Source organism: Crocuta crocuta, unplaced genomic scaffold (genome assembly GCF_008692635.1).
Source record: "Crocuta crocuta isolate KB4526 unplaced genomic scaffold, BGI_CrCroc_1.0 scaffold39, whole genome shotgun sequence".
NCBI lineage: Eukaryota > Metazoa > Chordata > Mammalia > Carnivora > Hyaenidae > Crocuta > Crocuta crocuta.
The window spans coordinates 3,490,212-3,510,490 of record NW_027533334.1 but is presented as its reverse complement, the minus strand read 5'-3'; the positions used below and the strand labels follow the sequence as shown (position 1 = coordinate 3,510,490).

Sequence of the window (20,279 nt, the reverse complement as noted above, 5' to 3'; positions counted from 1 at the left end):
TCTCTGACCCTCCCCTGCTCATGCAGTCTCTCAGAAATAAATAAAACATTAAAAAAAAAAGTGTGTGTGTGTGATTTATGGTATTTTATAGAGTGTATTGGTATAGGTAGCAAATGAAGTGACAGAACTAGAATATCGAATTTTCAGCCCCTCATGAATTAAGGGATCTAGCAATCATCATCAGTGACTGATAACATTCCAAAAAGTGAGGCACCAGACCATGTACCTCTTATAGAAAGTACATAGCACCACTCAAGAAGCAATTTTGCCAAGAAACAATCAAACTTGGATTTGATTTAGTCCCCAGATATAATCATTAAATTTTAGGAAATACAAGGGATAGAAGAACATGTTAACTGACATGACAGAATCATAACCAGCAAATCTAGACTATGGGAAACTTGATTTATTCAACAAATACACTGCAAGAAAAAATGTATTTGGCATCACCACATAGCTTATACACTAGACCATCAGGCTAGTTTAAATGAAAGGTGAATGGCTGACTGAGGACCCATCATGGTGCCAGATGGCAGACAACATCCTAAAAGGATGGGGTTCTGTCTTACAGGTTGCGGTTCATACTTGGATCAGAAATGCTGTTCTTTGTCCTGTGGCCAGAGTGCAAGCAGTCGACGTGAGTACGGCTTCTCTCACTATTAAACCTAATAACTCATTTGCAGACTGTTTGCTCCCCTTGCTGACAATGTTGAGCTCTGCTGGTTTGGAGATCGTCTTCTCCCAGTGGGGATTCCAGCAGTGGACACAACAATAGTTCTGCTGAATTGGAAGATGAGACGGTACTAGTTTTCTATTGACTGCACGACTAATTTAGTAGATTGAAACAACACAAATTTACTTATCTCCTGGTTTCTGCGGGTCAAGGGTCGAGGCACAGGTTAGTTGAGTCCTCTGCGCAGTGTCACCAGGCTGAAATGAAAGTGTTGGCTCAGTCATCTCATCTGAAGTTCAGGAAACTCTTCTCAGCTATGTGAATGTCCGCAGAATCTGATTCCCTGCAGCTGTGTGAAAAACCTTGTCTCCTTGCTGTCAGCTGAGAGCTCCTTACGTCGCCTATAGGTCCCTCCCAGGTGCTGCCTATGTGGCCCTTCCTCTTACAATATGGCTGTTTTTCTTCCAGACCAGCAAGAGAACGCTCCTGCTTTTAAGGGTTGCCTGATTAGGTAGGTTGGACCCACCCAGGAAAATCTCTCCTTTTGGATTATAGCCAACTGATTAGAGACCCTAATTACACTTGCAAAATTCCTTTTTGCCATATAACACAGTCATGGATTTGATATCCAAATATATTTACAGGTCTCAAAGATATATAAGCAGAAATAGGTTGTTTACATCAGAGGGCAGGAATCATGCAGTCGTCAGAAGCCTACCTACACACAGACCGCCACCTGACCATTTTGCACTCTATACCACTGAAGCAACAGGTGAAAAACAGGAGGTTAATCTATTGACTTTACTGATGGGTCCCAATTACCAAGGGAAATTGTTTGCCGCTATAGTGGAAGCAAGGATTATGTTTGGGATTCAGGAGATATTCTCTGGTTCTCCTCCATGCCAAAGATTAATGGAAAACTACAAGAACCAGGAAAATCAGAGTGATTGAGGACCCAGGCCTTTTGGGAAGGAGGATTTGGATCTACTTCACCAGGTAAAGAAGCCAGGGCTGCAAATTCTGCCAGTGGGCAAGGAAAATGTGGAATGGGTAGTGAAAGGTGGAAGCTTAGATATCAACTATGACCTTGTGAACAATTACAGGAACCAGAACTGTGGTAGCTTTGGATATTTTCTCTTTGTTATATGCATGTTTATTTATATGTGCTAACCCTTTCCTCACTTTCTCTCCTCATTTTTATTTTATATAAAAGTCGGTGGAGGTCAACTTTACAATGTAGTTTTAACAAAATATTCAGAGGAACCATGACTGAATTTGAAGAGTAGTTAATACAGCCAACAATGGATTCAATGACCGTTGTGCTTTGTGTTTTCTCATATGGGGGAAGAGCAAGCACTTCTTATCAGGATAGCTAAGCTAAAATACAGTTAGTTGCTTTGTTGTTGGGAAGGAATTGGAATGGAAGCCAAATACTCAAAATGGTCAATTAAGCTACTTATCAATTTATTGCTTCTGAACTCTAAATTCATTCTTCAGGACCTACTGTGATGATAAACTGGACTCTGTTTTTCCTTAAGAACGAGCCTAATAATGGGGCACCTGGGTCCTCAGTCAGTTGAACATCTGACCCCTTGACTTCGGCTCAGGTCATGATCCCAGGGTTGGGGGATCAAGCTCTATGTTGGGCTCTGCGCTGAGCAGGGAGCCAGGTTGGGGTTCTCTTTCCCTCTCTCTCTCTGCCCTTCTCCCCTGCTTGCACTCTCTCTCAAAAAAGAAAAAGAAAAAAGAAGAATGACCCTATTAAGTAGGGAATACTGGAGGAACATCGCAGAAGAAAGAAGCTGGTCTTCTGGTTTCAGGGTGCTGAAATTTGCCTTTTCTTGCTCTTATCAGTGGGGTGTGTGTCTGTCTGGCCGTGCCTCATTCCAGTCGCATACACAGAATGCAGTCCTTTAACTACCTTGCAGCCCCAGCCCAAGAGGCCTGATTATCTTGCTGAACTTGACAGTGTCACCACATTGTCCCCGCGTCTGGGGTGGGAGCGGCCCTGACTCCCCAGGGAACCCATCCACAAGTCTCGGCTTGCTTGCCCCTGAAGCCTTTCCAATGTGAACAAAGTCTGCCCTGGTTTTGCACCTGCAGAAATGTCCCAACTCCCTTAGCAACCTGCTCACTAGCCTTGACTTGCTTATGCCCTAGGGGATTGTTTCCTGTTTCTCAGGTCATTCTAAACCAGCTCTGGCCCAGGAAACCCAGCAAACTTTCTCATCCATCATCCAGTGCTTTGCAAGCTTGCCTTCTTCAAGAAGTCTGAATGCCAGAGGGGGACCCTCTTCCGACTTGTCCTTCCTTGGCCACTCTCTCCACCTTCGGGTACTGTTTAGAGTTCCCATAATGTATTTACTCTATCATAGCTTAGCGATTCCTTAATCATCTCCTGGTTAAATTGGCTGTATGTTCTGTCTCCTGGTTGGACTTAGACTTGACAGGTGTGATTTGTTGATTGTAGTTGGGGACACAGAAGTGAGCACGAGTGGTGCTCTCTCTCTCTCCTCTTGGGGAACACGGTGCTCACTGAGAGCATGAGTTCAGCCCCGTTTCTCCTTGCTGTGTTTTACAAGGACAGGCTGTAAAAGAGTCATGGTTCAGGACTGTCTGTGGCCGGATAGGTATGTCTGTGTGACTCCGAGGACTTGTTCAAGGAAGTCCTCTTTCACACAGATATAGAAGCCACATTCTCTAATTTCAGCCTTACTACTAATAAAGATAATATTTCATGTTCCACTTACCTTGTATATTTACGAATTAGTTTAAAACCTGGGTGGGAAAGAGGTTAATGTGAGTCACTCTAAAGCATCTTGTTGCTTTTTTGAAATGTTGAGTGTGAATTTATTTTATTTTCTAGCCTTGAGTAGAATGAGCCTAACATCACAATTAACGTATACTGAAATTTAATATAAACACAAAACCTTGTAATATTTGATGTCAGGAGATATATTGCAGACAACTTTCAAATCATCCATCTTTTGTAGTTGGACCTTCTACCGTAAGCAGATTTTAGTTACTTTTCCTTTTTTTTTTTCTGAGAGAGACAGGTGCCCATTTTTAAATTTTTAAAAAATGTTTTATTTCTGAGAGGAGACAGCATGAGGAGCGGAGGGTCAGAGAGAGAGGGAGACACAGAATCTGAAACAGGCCCCAGGCTCTGTCAACACAGAACCCGACGCGGGGCTCGAACCCACAAACCGTGAGATCATGACCTGAGCCGAAGTCGGACGCTTAACCGACTCAGCCACCCAGGCACCCTGATTTTAGTTATTTTTCTAAGTTTCCTGGTCAGTCTTCCTCTTTTATGCTTTTCATGGTGAGTTGAATAATTTTTTTATAGATATTAAATGGCTTAATGTTTTCCAGTAAAGGTAAAAACATTTTCAAGAATCTATACAATGTATGGAAAGATCACAAAGTGCTCCTTTTTCCTAAAGGTAACATCAATTTCCATAGAAACAAGAATTCAACATTATGATAGTTGATAGGCAAATGACATATAGACTTCAGGGTCTGTATCACATATTCTGTGTCATCTGGGAAGCTTTCAGTTACAGTGAGTAATAGACCTGACTGAGAGTGGCTTAAAAAACAAAGGAAATTTATTGGTTCTCTCAATTGAAAACTATAGAGGTACATGTAGCTAGGGGTCAGAACTGATCCAGAATCTCCTATGACTCAGGATCTAGTTTCTTTTCTTTCAATTTCTTATTGTCATTTCTTTGGTTTTGACTTCATTTTGGGCAAACTCCCTCTCCCCATTTCATGATCTTAAACTGGGGCTTTGAGCAAGAACTCTGTGAAATACACAAATCCTAATTTGTGAAACAGTAGAGACAGAATGTTTTGTCAGTCTACACAGAAAAAAAAAGCTTTTAAGAGAGACTCTGATCCGACCAGTTTAGGTAATTGTGTCAATTCCAAACATTCATTATAATCAGAGATGGCACATTCAGATTGGCTCTGCTAATCAGGGCCATCTTCTGGGACAGGTAAGGCCAAGTCCGTCTAAATTTCCAAAGTGAGACTGCAGGGAGTGGGAAGGTTCTGACAAGAAATTCCAGCTAGGAGACTCAGAAGGAAGAGGAAAACAGATGCCAAGCAGCTAATTACTTAACAGGTATTCATGACACATATGTCCACGGTCTGTTTCTTATTTACTCATTTGAAAAGAAACTTAGGATTTCACCCAAAGTAACCCAAAACCTCACATATTTTCTGCACATTAAAGAACACATTTTTACAGGGGTGCCTGGGGTGGCTCAGTTGGTTAAGCGTCCGACTTTGGCTCAGGTCATGATCTCTCAGTCCATGGGTTCAAGCCCCACGTCGTGCTCTGTGGTGACAGCTCAGAGCCTGGAGCCTGCTTCAGATTCGGTCTCCCTCTCTCTCTGCCCCTCTCCAGCTTGTGCTCTGTCTCTCTGTGTCTCAAAAATAAATAAATGTTAAAAAAAAAACCCCACATTTTACAAAAGACAAAAGTTAAATAAATCATTTCATGGTATTTTATTTGTCAGTGATTTTATAATCACCAAAGAAGACTTGCTATTGAAGCGTTAATCATACTCTACCTGGAGGATTTTACATTCACTCACGTGTCCACGTTCAAAAGACAAACCTTGCTCTGATGACTCACGAACTCATAGTTTTTAGTCGATACCCTTTTTCTAGGATGGGGTTTAAAAAACACGACTTTCTAAAATTGCCATACTACCAAAGCACATATGGAAACATAATACCCTTTTCACAACGCATGGCCCCGAACACTGTCTTGGGTCACATTGTACCATATGTTAGTTCTCTGATGCTGAGCTCCGACAAGTTTTGTTTGGGCCGGTATCTTAATCTTCAGGCATTCTTACAATCATCTTCTGGCTTTCCCTTGGCCAACTTCCTCCCACCTGCACCCCTTCCTAGGCTCCCAGAACTTTTTTCAAGTTCAAGTTCTCTCTCTACCTTTATCTGCTGAAATCCAAGAGCAAGCCTAGAGTGAAATGGATATGTGCAGTTTGCCACACCCTGCTGAGCTGCTTGCAACCTGTCTTCAGCCTCTATGTTTGAGTTCTCAGTGACACTCATCTTCATCCTACTAGAATTATTTACACTGTTGATAACCCCTTCCCTTAGAGTTTGCTCCTCTTATCTGATTGGACTTCTTATGTCACCCCTAAGATGTAGCCATGTCTGTTTTGTGAATGACTCCTTTCTCTTTTATCCATCACATAAAACCCATTTAGTGAGATGCTCAAAGTTCGCATGTTCTGGTCCTAATCTTTCAGCTTTCTCTTCCATTTTTTCCTTTTATTACCACATTGACAACACGGCTCACGACAGGTCACATATGCTTCTTTTCCCCCATGGTTCCCTTTGAAATCTCTACCTTCAAGGCCACGCTTCAAGTTTTCCCTTCCATGAACCCTGCTCTAGTTCCCCCCACAAACTATAAACTACCTCCGGCTCCATCAACCAGGTCCACACTACCATCAGTTCTTGACAAGGTATTTGTGAAAGCGTCCTAATTAGTAATCCTGTTTCTTGTCTGTCTCCTAATTGTTTCTTCATACAATCACTAGAATGATCTCTCCCACAATCTAACCCCCTGACCATGGGCTAGAAGATCTGGCCCATGCTAATTTTTATTGGCCCAGGGACACTGCTAAGCACTTTACATGGATTAATCCATTTAATCTGATCAATAATCCTATGAGCTACATACTTTTCATAGCTTCATTTGTAGATGCTGTTGACCCATCAAATCACTTTTACAGGGCTGGTGTAACCCATATCCCGGCTGCTAACAGCTCTCCCCTCCACCTTATTTGGAGGATTGTTCTCAACTCAGGAGAGGGATCTAGCCTCCCCTCCTCTGCCTGAGGACATAGCCCAGCCTCTGACCTCAGGGAAGGACAACCTCTGCGGTCCAACCCATACTATGGTATCTGATAGGGTCAGGGTGATGGTGAACTGAACTTCTTCTAGAGCTTAAGAGCACTCTCAATAAATCACTTGCTCAAGCATCCTCATATCCTCCTCATCCACAAAGGAACAAATCATCATTTTACATATGAGAAAACAAGAGACAGAGAGAGGTGAACTATTGGCCTGAGGCCAAAGAGGAAAGCTGAAATTTGAGGCCAATCCTGCATTTCTTTCCCACCACACAGTAACCCCACTCCTCCCCTCTAGCCAAATTAATTCCTGCCTCAGGGCCTTTGTGCTTCCATTTTCTCTGCCTAGAAGACTGTTTCCTCACTTCTTTCAAACTGTTTCAAATACTACCTCTTCAAAAGAGATCTTTCCTGACGCTAACCATCCTAGATGGCACCATTATTCCCAACTCTGTTTGAGTTCTATAGTATTTAATATCCGATATTGTCTTATGCATATATTTACATTTTCTGTCACTCACACTAAAATGAAAATTCTATGAGGGCAGGAATGTTGTCTGGGTTATTCCCTGCTATATCTTCAATGCTTGGTAACGTACCTGGCACAGAGTAAGAGAGTTCAGTAACGATTTGTTGTTGAAGGAGTTCTGTTTTCTCAGAATGCTTACAGAGCTTTGTACAAATCTTCTTGCCCGTTATTCTAGGGCTGGAGTTAACATTTATTTATTCTGCAAACTTATATGCTCTTAGAAGACAGGAATTGAGTTTTATTAATTGGGGGTATACAAGAGGCACTCAAATAATGGCACTACCTCTAACACTACAGACAGCAAGTGCAGCCAGTCTTCCGTATAGGGACTAACATCAGATGAATTATAGTAAATTATAGTAAACCCAGAAGTATGAAAAAATACATCACATTTAATTTATAAAGTATTTCTGTGTATCTTACAAGAGATTATAGTAAATACAATTACTTATTGTTCCACATTTTTAAAACAATGCTATTTTCAAAATATAAAAATAGACCCATTTTCAAAGAACCATTTAAATATGGCTTCAAAAACCACAATGTTTTATTTACAACTAGATGGAAGCGCAACAGCATTCATAGAAGTTTATGATAAATAAAAATATTATTCTGGCATCCTTTTGGGACAGGCTTTTATAGATATTTACAATAACTCATAAAAGTTGAATCAATAATGGCCATTAATGTAATTTGTATTTAAACCTGAATATGAGCAACTAATGTAGATTAATCATTTATTTGGGATCTGGACCCATACATCCAATAGCTGAAGTAGGAAAGTTAAAGTTCCTCATTTCCACACGGTTTCTGAACAAACACATCCCAGTCATTCCAGTATCTGTATGAGGCGATTTTCTAGCGATTTATAGCCAGTTAGTGACTTAGAGCCAAATATGCTAAATAAGGGCTGACACGGTTGGATCCGAGTTCAGATTTTGTTACGTTTAAGAGACACCAAGTACCTATGTCAAAAAAATATAGTAACTGGATCCACAATTACATTTTAAATTATGAAAGAGCCGTCTGGAGAAAAACTTAATGAAAACCAATATATTTCTCAAATTAAGAGAAGTAGATAACTTCTCAAATTCCCTAGTTAGTGGATTCCAATTGAATTTAAACTAAAGCACGTTTATAGTGATGGGTTTTTTTTTCCCCCTCATCAAAATTTCCCAATTCAAAATGGTCTGGATTTAAGCAACGATGTTTCCAGCAAATCCTTAAAGTTTAATTGACTCTTGAAACAATGACAATTCTTTCCAGAAGTCATTTTCTTGCTATTGCACAGAGACGGATTTTAAAGCCAATCCAGGAAAATGAGTTCGGAAAAAGCACATTCATCTAATCCATTTAGCAAATGCTGTAATCAGCTTCTACTTGAACAGTGAAAGAGAGGAATCTGTGAAATTCTCCACTTGACATCAGTTTTACTGTTGTGTTGATGGGAGCCATTTCTGGCAGAGGTAGCCACATCCCGAGCGTACAGGAAAGGCAAAAAAGCAGAACAACATTGCAAAGTCTTAGCAGGTCTTTGACTTCTAATGATTATAGAACAGTTTCCATTATGAACCACGTTGCTGTGCAGTGTTCTTCTGAGGTCTGTACCTCAAATACAAAGGAGCAACTGCTGCGTTAAGCAGATGCACTGGGATGATCCACCTTTAGCTTATTTTTTTTTTCTCTCTAAGGTCAAGTAGAAAATGTGAGACATTTTCATATACCACAAAAGTAATACAGCAGGCCGGAGTCACTCTAATCAAATTGGGGGCAATTCCTTTGTAAAATCCACTGATGCCTTCTTTCCTTTAAAAGGAAAAACAGATAAATGCTTAATTTCCTACACAGCTGGCCTGAAGACAGAACATTTAACAGACATATGGCACGGAACCAGCAGTCAAACCCCCCCAGGACTGAAGTCCATGTTTTCAACATCCAGAAGTAATGCAGTTTATGAGCCATGTGTATGGGCTTACATTCCTTCTGTGGACTGACTCGGCAAGGCAGGGTAGGGACACTTCAAAGCTGAAAAGGGCTTTAAATGTGTAATCATCTTCCAAATGTCTTTAAATGTATAAACATGCAGAAGTATTAACTGATATAATAGAGGCATTAACAATCTTACAGCTTATATAAATGGCAGACAACACTAAATATAGCATCCATAAAAATAAAACTTTATTTCCTTAATGCCTAGAATAGGAATATGGCCTTGGAACTTGTCACTTGGGTTCTCAATAAATATTTAGTGAATTAAGTTGAAACATTCTAAATATTCCAATCTGGCCTTTTAGAATGAGAGAGAAACATGGGGATATCTTCCTGTAACTGTTTATTCACATGCTGAAGAAAGAATCTCCTCCATACACGGAGACAAGTATTTGCAAGTCCTCATGCAAGGAGGGCTTGATTGCACTAAACTAGGTTTTTTACGACATCCTACAGTCAATGCGCTGCAAGTTTTTTATGAGCACTAAATTTTATTTTATTAATTTGTCGAAGCACAGATCTCATTTGGTTTTTATAGCAACCCTGTCAGCCTAGATATTCTAATTTTACAAATGAAGAAATCAAGCCTCAGGGAGATTAAAGTCTGTAGCTCTACACGTAGTAAATGGGAAATGGAAAAGCAGGGGCCAGCAGCCATGTGTCCACCAGAACACACTGGCCTTTGCTATAAAACTAATGGCAACAGGACATTCTGAGATACACAAGGCCCCTCCTAAGAGCCACTCTGATAGACCACGTGCGCTCACCTCCAGGTCTTTGTGATTACATCCAATACGCCCTCGTAAAACATGTGTTGGTCCTGAAGACGAGCTCTCACAACTTGATACGGGTATGTTGCCGCAACAGCAAATATTTTGGATAGTGCTGCAACAGATATGTATTCTGCTGTGCTCTGAAATGATGACACAAAACACTTGTTTTTAAGACAAGATTTCTTTAAAATTATAGAAATAAAAATCCTATAGGAAAACATGTAAATGGATCTTTTAATTGAAAAACATGGTTTCCCCCCTTAACACAAGCTCTGTGCAAACAAAGGGTTTTATCATTAATATTTGTGTGTCATTTGCTTATAAAATACTTAACTGTAAATTAAACTAGCAGCAGTCATCATCACAGCAACATTACCAAAGTGAACATGACACAATCTCATCTATTAAATACCCATAAAAGTAAATGATATCTTTTAAAGACCCATCTTACCAACTGGGCTTCTGGTAATCTATTGATATGCTGGTTGTATTTCAACTTCAGCAATTCATATGCCATAAACTGGAGGGCACCATGTGATGTTCCAAACAGCCCAGGAATAAATCCCTAAAAAGGAACAATGAGGAGGTGTGAGGAAAGCTGAGGGCAAATTACAAGTGAGCACGCACCCCCAACCCCCGGGTTGGGACATGTGTAATATTCCTTGGACATTGCCAGCTACCCCAAAACAAGAAAGGACAAAAACCAAATGGTTAAACTGATAAGAGTCTCCACCAGATTACCAGAAAAAGGCAATCCCATCTGCAGCCTAAAGTCCAGGAACTCACTACTGTCTCAATGTTAATGCCTTGCCAGGGGGAAAAACCACCCTAGCTTGACAACAGTCTTCAGTGTGTGAAAGTCTCTTTGGAAACTCCCTCTTGACTTTATCTTCCAAACTTCATAAAATGGTCACGCCCCCACAACTCCAATACAGCCCTTTTGCCCATGGGTCCTGTCCACATGCTTGAATAAAATCACCTTTTTGCACCAAAGACGCCTTCAAGAATTCCTTCTTGGCCATCAGCGCCAGACCCCAGGACCCCACCAACACCCCAAAAGTTCATCAGGGAACAATTAAAAAAACACACCAACTAAGCACTAAGCAAGTTCCCAAGGGACCACAGTTTCCGGGGACAGTAGTAAGGAATGGGTGACTGTGATGTGTGACTTGGTGAATGGTTACTGTGCAAAATTTTAGACAGACCTCACACCCACTAGTGTCACGATATACCTTATGGTAATGAGGATAAACAGGTTAGAGTACAATTTCCATATTATAAACTAGACTTTCAGTTTTCATCAAATTGCTTCTTGCCGGAGTCTGACCTCTTTTCAGGACTGACTACAGGTTATGCAGAAACTCAGACAATATGGCCAAGGGAAGTTACAATGGTCAGTTATTCAAAATATATTGACAAGTCATTACCTTGTACAATCCACGCACACCTTCATATTTATATATTTTCAGAAGCGTATCAAACATTCCTTTATATTGTCGTTGTGAGGCGTTAACAACACCATTGTACTGTAACATAAGGCGAGTTTTTGTTACCCATAATGGGTTTGTAATGCAGAGGGTCATGGCTCCTAAAATCAAATTTAAATAAGATTACTCAGCATACAGGTACTTTCTCACTTGTGACAATCCAGGCTAATGACAGTCCATTAATAAAAACAATGGCGTTGTCCAGGGGCTGTACCTCTGAGGCACAGTCTTAGGGCTGAAGGGTAGCCATAGTTTTGTTGGTCAAAAAAAGTTCCTCACTCAGTGGGAGGTAGAGTAAAAGGGAGCTGGAAATGTGAACTGCTTTCCCTTCGAGGTGTGAGGACAGCAGAGATATCCTGGCTCCTAAACAGTAGAGCCTGGTGTAGAGAAAAGATGGAAGTCCTGGGAGGTAGACTCTGAGAGCAGATATAAATATTTAGGAGGAGGACACGGTATAACCCAGAGGGGTTGACAATAATGGGACAAGGACCAGGAATCCAACACCCCAATAAACCTCTGCATGCACGCGCATATCCATCCCGACTTTCCCACAGCCCTCCTCAAATCCATTCAGAGCAGCTAACACATCTCGAAAATTAAAGAACTATATAATAAATTTTACATTCTTTACAGAAAGTGACAATTTTGTATACAAAAAAACTCATCTAGTAAAGTTCATTTGCTGAGTTTCCTCAATAGTCTACTATTCATCAAACATTTATTAAGGCCCCTGATTCAGGTCTGTGCTAGCAGCTGAGTATTCAAAAATGAGTAGGTTTTTTTAAAGACAAGAACTATCAGTAAACATGGTTTCAAAGTATGAGTTACAATATAAAGACGAGTCCTACTTTGCTTCTCTCTTTGAAATATTATACGCTCATGAGGCAATCGAAAAAGGCTACTAAACTAATTTAAAAACCAAAATTAGGGGCGCTTGGGTGGCTCAGCTGGTTGAGCGTCCAACTTCGGCTCAGGTCATGATCTTGTGGTTTGTGAGTTCAAGCCCCGCATCGGGCTCTGTGCTGACAGCTCAGAGCCTGGAGCCTGCTTCCGATTCTGTGTCCCCCCCTTCCTCTGCCCCTCCCCCATGTATGCTCTGTCTCTCTCTCTCAATCATAAACGTTTAAAAAAACCTGAAATTATACTTTAATTGAAGAAAATATGCCAAATCATCTTAAATCATCAGGAATTCATAACTTTTCTAAATTTTACTTTCTTTGTGATAACTAAAATTCTTGAAGTTTGTACAGAGTAACCCAATAAGAACAGTTGCTTTTTGAGAAATTCCATGTGATAACAGATTAGTTAGATAAAACTTAAACTCTACTGTTCAAAGGGGAAAAAAGGCAAATAAAACAAAAACCAAAAGTGAAAATCAAGTTAGAAGTTGATGGCTTAGGGGCACCTGGCTGGCTTGGTTGGCTAAGCGTCTGACTTCCATTCAGGTCATGATCTTGCGGTTCGTGGGTTTGAGTCCCGCATCAGGTTCTGTGCTGACAGCTCAGAGCCTGGAACCTGCTTCAGATTCTGTGTCTCCCTCTCTCTCTGCCCCTCCCCTGCTCACGCTCTGGCTCTCTCTCAAAAACAAACACACATGAAAGCTGATGTTGTATGTTTCACACACTGCCTTACCAGCTTCAGCAGCCGAGACGAGATATTCCGTTGCCTCTAAACGTTCCGTTCTTCCTTCTGTCTTGTATGATTTGATGGCATTGTAACTAAAAGAATTAAACATGAGCAGTTTGATAAATATGTGAATAGGTATCATAAAGCAGTAATGTCTATTTGAAAATGTGTGTAACTTAACAGCAGTACCCCAAAAGGAAAAGTCTATGCCCAAGGCCAGCACAGTTTCAAGGGTGGATTTGCTAGACATGGCTTACTGTTAAGCATTTACCACCCTTCCCCGCAAATGTATATGCACAGCACTATGCATGCAAAATATTTTCATCACGTACTCATCAGTTACTAACAACACAGGAAAACTGGGAGGGAGGGTAGCAGTGGTGCGGCGATGAGGCACCCAAGACAAAAGGTCATGTTCAGGGACTACAGAGCACTCTACCAAGGGCCGTAAGCAGCACACAAGTAATCATAATAAAGGCAACACAGATGGCGTCTTAAGAGATTGAGAAACTACGGCTGAGAACACAGTATGCTGTGTCGGAGGTGGTGCTGGCCAGGAGACAGGTGCCGTTTCAACGGGGAAATAGATAAGCGTGAGCAAAGGTTATGATAAGGGTGGAGGGAGAAGATGGAAAATTGAATCACACTTCAGTGGCAAACTGACATCTAGGCTTTACTTGGCAGAAAACCGAGAGCCAACAATGTTTCTGAGCAGAGAAGTCAAATCAGCCTATTCTCTCTAGCTCCAATTTCCACTTTCCTTTTGGAAGAAAACTTCAGCTACAAATATTCTTCCCAACTTTACCAATACCATTCTAACACGAAACAAGGATACTTTTTTAAATGTTTATTTATTTGGGGGGGGGGGCGGTAAGGGGCAGAGAGAGAAGGAGACACAGAATCTGAAGCAGGCTCCAGGCTCTAAGCTGTCAGAACAAGAGCCTGATGCGGGGCTTGAACTCATGAACTGTGAGATCATGACCTGAGCTGAAGTCAGCTGCTTAACCGACTGAGCCACCCAGGAGCCCCACAAGTATACTTTTATAAGAAATTCTCATTACATACACCTTACGTTAATATAGCTTGTCCTGAGAAACTCTCTTCAGAGAGCCTCCCCAACTCCAAATTCATAAAAGAATACATTTTATACCTACAATTACACATCTAGGTGTGTCTCAGAACCGAAAAAAAATACATTTTTTAAACCATAGTGAGGTTAAATTTTGTTTTGCCTTCACTTAAAAATATTTTAAGATTGTGGTTTGTATACTGCCATAAAATTATTGGAGATAAAGTAGAATATAAGACACAAAAGAGAAAAAGGCAAATAGACAGGTATTGATGTTCTCCTAAAAATGCCATGTATTAAAACAAAGAAAAGCCTCTCCATTCCTGGACTCAGTTTCAAATTATTAGAGGCATGCTCAAGGCAGTGTGTGCTCCTCCACCTTGTGGGCTTAATGCCCACACTTGGGCACACTCACTAAGCCAACTGTACCTGCCCCAGGCGCCTTCAGTGGCTTCTTCAATGGACAGGAGGATGGTGAGGATCCCTGACAGGTGAGGGAGGAAGGAAATGATGGAGCTAGGAAGATGGTGCAGGTCAAGTAAGAGGCAAGAAGGGATGTGCCTCAAACTCTTAGCCAGGCCTTGGCTTTTTACTTTCTGTTCCCAAGAGGGGGCTCCCATGGTATGCGTTCTTATGAGGACCTCAAGGCCTGTCCTCTTCAGCTTTCCAACTTCATTAGGCATCAGGAGTATTTGATAAGGCACCTTCCTGAACTCAACTCACAGAGGTGGCTTCTGTATGTAAGAGCGTTTCTCCATCTCACCCTTTCTGATTAAGAACTTTCTTCCAGACCAAATGCCTCTGATAATAGCCGACAGAGAATGAAATAAACATTTTGCTCTTTCTGACCCTTCCCACTCAGAGAAACTGATTAAATGACTCATCTTGCTTCATCAATTGAAATGTAAAATCACTAAAAACAAACTTTGTTATTAATACTGTAAAATCTCCCAGATCTACTCACAAGAAAAAGTAGAGTCCCCAGGATAAACCTGCACCCCACACATTTGGGGTTACTCCTTGGTAAAGTCCCCGTAGTCCATCAAGTTTCCAAATGGTAGTCAGGCAATGCACAATTCCTTTATATTTTGGTCTCAGTTCCAATCCATCACTCACTGAAGTAAAGGCACAAAATTAGGTGAGAGGAAAATTCTAGCTCCAAATCACTGATAAACATAGACATCATACAGTCAGTCATATTAAGGATATAAATTCAGAAAAAAACTCATTTTTAACATTTATTTATTTATTTTGAGAGAGGAGGAGCGGGAGGGAGAGAATCCCAAGCAGGCTCTGTGTTCTCAGCGCAGAGCCCCATGAGGGGCTCGAACTCACCAACTGTGAGATCATGACCTAAGCCAAAATCGAGTTGGATGCATAACCGATTGAGCTACCTAGGCGCCCGCCTGGACTGCACTTCTCTACTGACAGTCACAGCTCCTCTCAAGGTGGCCCCCTCCCAATGACTTTCTCCCTTTGACCTTTGGTCCTTCCAGTGGCCAACAGCCCAAGCTCTTTCTAGGTCCAAAATACTGCAGTATTCTCAGTGGTTCTGCTATAATCTCGTATCTTTGTTAAGTCTTTTCAAGCCCTCCCCACACCACAGAACTATCTTATTTTTAATGTGCCTTCTGTTTCCTACACAGATATGGGATGAAAGAAAATGTCAAATTTATAATCTAGATTCTAGAGGCACCTGGGTGGCTCAGTTGGTTAAGTGTCTGACTTTGGCTCAGGTCATGATCTCACGGTTCGTGGGTTTGAGCCCCGCATCAGATTCTGTGCTGGCAGCTCAGAGCCTGGAGCCTGCTTCAGATTCTGTGTCTCGCTCTCTCTCTGCCCCTCCTCCGCTCATGCTCTGGTCTCCGTCTCAAAAATAAATAAACTATAAAAAAATAATAAACTAGATTCTGGTATTTTACTATAGTTTTGTATACTGCTTTTTTCTTCACTCAAGAGTATATTGTGAGAATTCCTCTGTTATTAAATAGGCTTCCAAAAGATTTTTTAAAATGATCTGATGGTTTTCCTTCTCACAGATATCCTATCATTTGGTTAATCATTCCCCTAGCTGACATGAAAGTTGTTCTCATTTTTTGACTACTAAGAAGTCTGTAGTGAATATTCTGTATAATTCAAATTCCTGTATCCTTAGAATTAACTGTTAGAATGGGCATTAATATGGGTGAAAGGTTATAAATACATACTCAAACTCCCCTTTAGAAAGCTTATACAAATCACAGTCCTCTAACCATATAAAAGCATGACCAGTTCACTGTCCCATTTGCTGCTACTTCACTGCGCCTAATGGAGTCTGGCTGAGAATCACTGTTTACCATTACCAGGGAAAGGGAGAAAAGTCAATTTCTTTCATCATTAACCTGATGATGTTACACCATGAAATGAGATTAAAGTGCATTAGACTTTGTCAGGAGACTTGGGTAGGATATCTAACTTCCTTAATTAGTCACATGATCTTAAATCTTTCAGAGCTATAGCATCCTCATTTAGAAAAAATGGGGATAAATATCCCCTACCTTACAGGTTGTTGGAAAGTTTATACGAGATAAGTTTAAGAGCAAGTAACAGAGGGACTTGGCTCTCAGGAAATATTTGGCTGTGTATTTCATAATGCTTCTGATGCTTTCCTTGAATTTCACATCTCTTTTTCTCCTGATAAATTTTTTCTAAGTACCTTTGCATTTTCCTTTAAATAATAAAGTCACAACATAATTTCTCTCTTGAGGTAAAAAAACAAAACCACAAAAAAATCTTTGCTTTTCAGAGGTATGAACCAATGACTTCTTTATTGTTTTGACACTTAATCGTAGCACTTTTCAGTCTCAGTAACAGGCAACAGTATTCTATACCCTATACTTCCCTGATACCATAATCTTATCTACCCTATATAGTTAGGAACGAATCTTTAAATATGAAAAACATTCATTTGTCCACATTATTTTATTTAAAAAAACACCAACTATTTATTGACTCTTTATACTGCCAAGCAAAAGGGGACTATAAACTCAAGTGAGACACAAATCCTGACCCTGAGGAAGACATCATCTTCAAGGCAAAAGAGAGCAGCAACGACACGGCAAAGTTATGGGCACTAAGGTAAATGAAGTGCTACAGGATTGCAGAAGGAACATAAATGAATGCTCTGTACAGAAGGAACTGGGGACATGCAGTCGAGTGACAGGGACAATGAGAGAAGATGTCAGTGTAGAGGCCTGAAGACTGATTGGAAACTTGTCTTTGGGGAAAAGAGAAAGGGTTATCTGTAGACAAGCGCAAGAGCTGGGGTGCCTACATGGAGGTATCCCAGTGCCTGGCACCGTGTGGGGTCACAGCAGGGATTTGGTATAGCCACCGTATACAGCTGACGGAGGAGGGATGGTAGGAAATTCGGCTGGAAAGTAGGGCAAGAACCTGTCAGGTCTGAGCCATGTCCCTCCCAATCCACTGCAGTCTGATTTGGGTCTCCACCCACTCCTGCCCCTGCCCCGAAGAGCACTCTGGGAGTCCTCTTTCTCCCCAGCCATTTAGCAGCACCCAAAACTGTCTACCTCCTAAACACGCTTTTGTGGGCTACTTTTACACCATGCTCTCCTGATTTCCTCTCTTTCCTCGGGCCACCAAATTTCCTTTGCAGCCCCCTTTCACTCCAACACTTAACGTTGTGACCCTGAGTCAGTTACTGATTACAATGTGGCTGGGTCATTTCATCTACAAAATGGGAAAACTAGAAGCTAACTCTAAAAATTACAAAGGGTTAAGTGAGTTAATACATATAAAGCCCTTAAAATCATGCCTAGCAAACAGCAAACATTCAGTAAGTATTAGTTTCTTTAAGCTACTGGGTCTTGCAATACTGTAAATACATAGGCAAACCAACCATTTTGATTCATTTTCTTAAATTTTCCTTTTCTATCACCATTTCACAGCCACACTTTATGATTACAAAGTCCTTTGACTCCTAGATCTTTAATTTTGTCTTCCCATCTAATCTCAGTCATCTTACCAGCCAGTCTTAGCTATACTGGTCTCCTAAGACTTTCCCCATTGCATCAAGATAACCAGTCTTCTCAGATACCATGAATTCCCTTTTTCCAGGCATAATCTTCTTTACAGCAAGGTCTTAAAGTCACCAAGCAAACACTGTTCCTCAATGATCAGCTCAACTGTCACCTCTTCTAGACAAAACACTAGAGACACCGAGTCATACAAGCCTACAGCCAAGTCCAAAAGTCTTTTCATGTTCAAGCCACTGTATACTCAGAATTCTTAGAGGCAGAATGGTGAGTGGTTAAGAGTCAAAGGGTTCTAGCATTAGACTGCCTGGGTTCAAATCCCACAGCTACCATTATAAACTTGCGACCTCAGCAAGTTAGTCAACTTCTATTATTCTCACTGTATAATGGGGATAATAATTCACAGGGTTGTTCAGAGTAGTAAATCAGATAAGATGATGCGTGCAAAACTTTATGTTCATTGCCTTGCTCTTAGTAAATGCTCTATGTTCCTAGTCATAATTTTTATTTGTGCACGTTTCACAAACTCCATGGAAATTATATGCCTTTCTGGGTTTTCTTCTAGCAAGTATACTCCATAATTTTCAATGCCTCTCCTTCACAGAATGACTCTTGTCTTATTTCCAGCTATCAAATTGTCAGTCTTTCTGTGGGGAGCCTCAAGATTTAATGGGACCTATACAGATACAGTTGACCATCAGCAATCTATAACTTCCTTGATACTCTATTCATATTTTGGATTTATTCCATTTTGCCCTTAATTTTATGTTGTCCAGAATTATCTTTTATGTGACTAGGACTCAAGCCTATAATTTACACTGTAAGTCCCCTGAGAACAAGAACTTTTAGTGCTTCTGTATCCCATACAGCAGTCTACAAATATTGAGAATATGTATTAGATGGATAGTATCAATCTGACTCTTGATAATGAACCACTTCTGCAGACCTAATTCTCAAGGCAGAACTTGTAGTAGTAAAAAAACCAAATGCCAGAAAAGTTTCCCAGTACCGTTATCACGACCTTTTCTGAAACGATCTCCTCCAGAAGTTCCTGTTGAGTTTAACTCCTAAAGTACTTTGCAAATTTCAACAAACTTAAATCCGCTTAATTCAATGCACTTAATTCAATAAATGTAAATTTAAAAAATAGCACTTGGATTCGAGCTATCTATTCCTTCACAGGATCTTGTACCCCACGATAAACACCACAAACACACTTTCAAGAGAATCCTAACTCAAACCTATTCCCAAGCGCCTGCTGAGGATTACGCCCTACTCTAAGCACTTTTCCTCAGTGGCGCTGCAAAACACGTGGCTACCCTAAGATCTCAAAGTACCTCCAAGCGTGAATGATTTGCACGTGTGAAGGGTAAGCCCCAAAACGTGACAATCCTTTTCTCATTTTACAAATCAGGCGTTGAGTCCCGCATCCTACGCCAGTATGAACTTTTCTCGAACTTTTCTATCCCTGCTCTCCATCCCTTAGACTCGGGGAGCGGGGACGACGGCGGCCGGATCCCCTTCCCACGCTGCCCTTCCTCATATCTAGTTCCAGGGAGCCAGAATAAACAGCATCTTCTTTAACGCTCGCCTGGGAGTATGAAAGAGGCAGGAGAGAGAAAGGCTTCCTTTTCGGGTTTTATCACCCTGTTCGGGGTACCGCAAGGATAAGGAGCCCACGGTCTGAGTGGCCACTTACCGGCGAAGCGGATCTTCACGAGGTCGAGCGGGTGCAGCGCGAGGTTGGACAGGACCCCGCCGCTCACGCCCGCTACCAGATTCTCGTACCGGACGTGGCGGAATATCGTGCTCCACACCGACGACCCTGACCCCGACTGGCCCTGGCCCGTCATAGTCCCAGGGCTCGCTGATACCACGCCCAGGGCCGCGGAGGTGGGCCGGGATGCAGGGACCGCCACCTTGGCGACGGTCGCCCCGGAGGAGCAAAGCCTCAGAGGGGCCAGCCCACTTCCGGGACCGGCGGAGGGACGTGGTAATTAACCGGAGAGGACCCCCCCCCCACCCCAAACGCAGAGCTGGCGTGAGAGGGGCAGGGCAGCACGTCACGCCAGCGGAGAGCGCGAAGGAGGCGGGGCGACGGCCTCCGCCACGTCCCCGCCCCGCCCCCAGCCGCAGCCGTTTGGGGCCGAGGTACGCGGACGCGAGAGCACAGCTGAGGGAGGAACCGCCTCGGACCAAGCT

At 41.8% G+C, this 20,279-nt stretch overlaps 1 protein-coding gene across 2 annotated transcripts; it reads right to left on the bottom strand.

Moving 5' to 3' along the window:
- Positions 1-866: 866 nt before the first annotated feature.
- On the bottom strand, positions 867-20,202 carry SLC25A32 (solute carrier family 25 member 32). 2 transcript variants are annotated; one of them, XM_077748184.1, is made up of 7 exons: positions 19,777-20,202; positions 15,008-15,158; positions 12,981-13,066; positions 11,289-11,449; positions 10,313-10,426; positions 9,856-10,001; positions 867-930 (listed from the first exon to the last, which is right to left on the bottom strand). In XM_077748184.1, exons 1-7 carry the CDS (start codon positions 19,928-19,930, stop codon positions 900-902), a joined length of 843 nt encoding a protein of 280 aa, XP_077604310.1. In that variant the 5' UTR covers positions 19,931-20,202; the 3' UTR covers positions 867-899. The 2 variants fall into 2 exon arrangements, with proteins under 2 accessions (XP_077604310.1, XP_077604309.1); XM_077748183.1 differs by lacking the exon at positions 867-930 and adding an exon at positions 7,323-8,905.
- Between the last annotated feature and the right edge of the window lie 77 nt (positions 20,203-20,279).

Excerpts from the sequence above, each read along its gene's own strand:
- SLC25A32 (XM_077748183.1), bottom strand. The coding sequence starts at position 19,930 with ATGACGGGCCAGGGCCAGTCGGGGTCAGGGTCGTCGGTGTGGAGCACG. Across the intron at positions 10,427-11,288 it reads GTGTGCGTGGATTGTACAAG|GGATTTATTCCTGGGCTGTT; the intron begins GTAATGACTTGT and ends GTTCCTTTTTAG. Across the intron at positions 8,906-9,855 it reads GTAATCACAAAGACCTGGAG|GAAAGAAGGCATCAGTGGAT; the intron begins GTGAGCGCACGT and ends TTCCTTTTAAAG.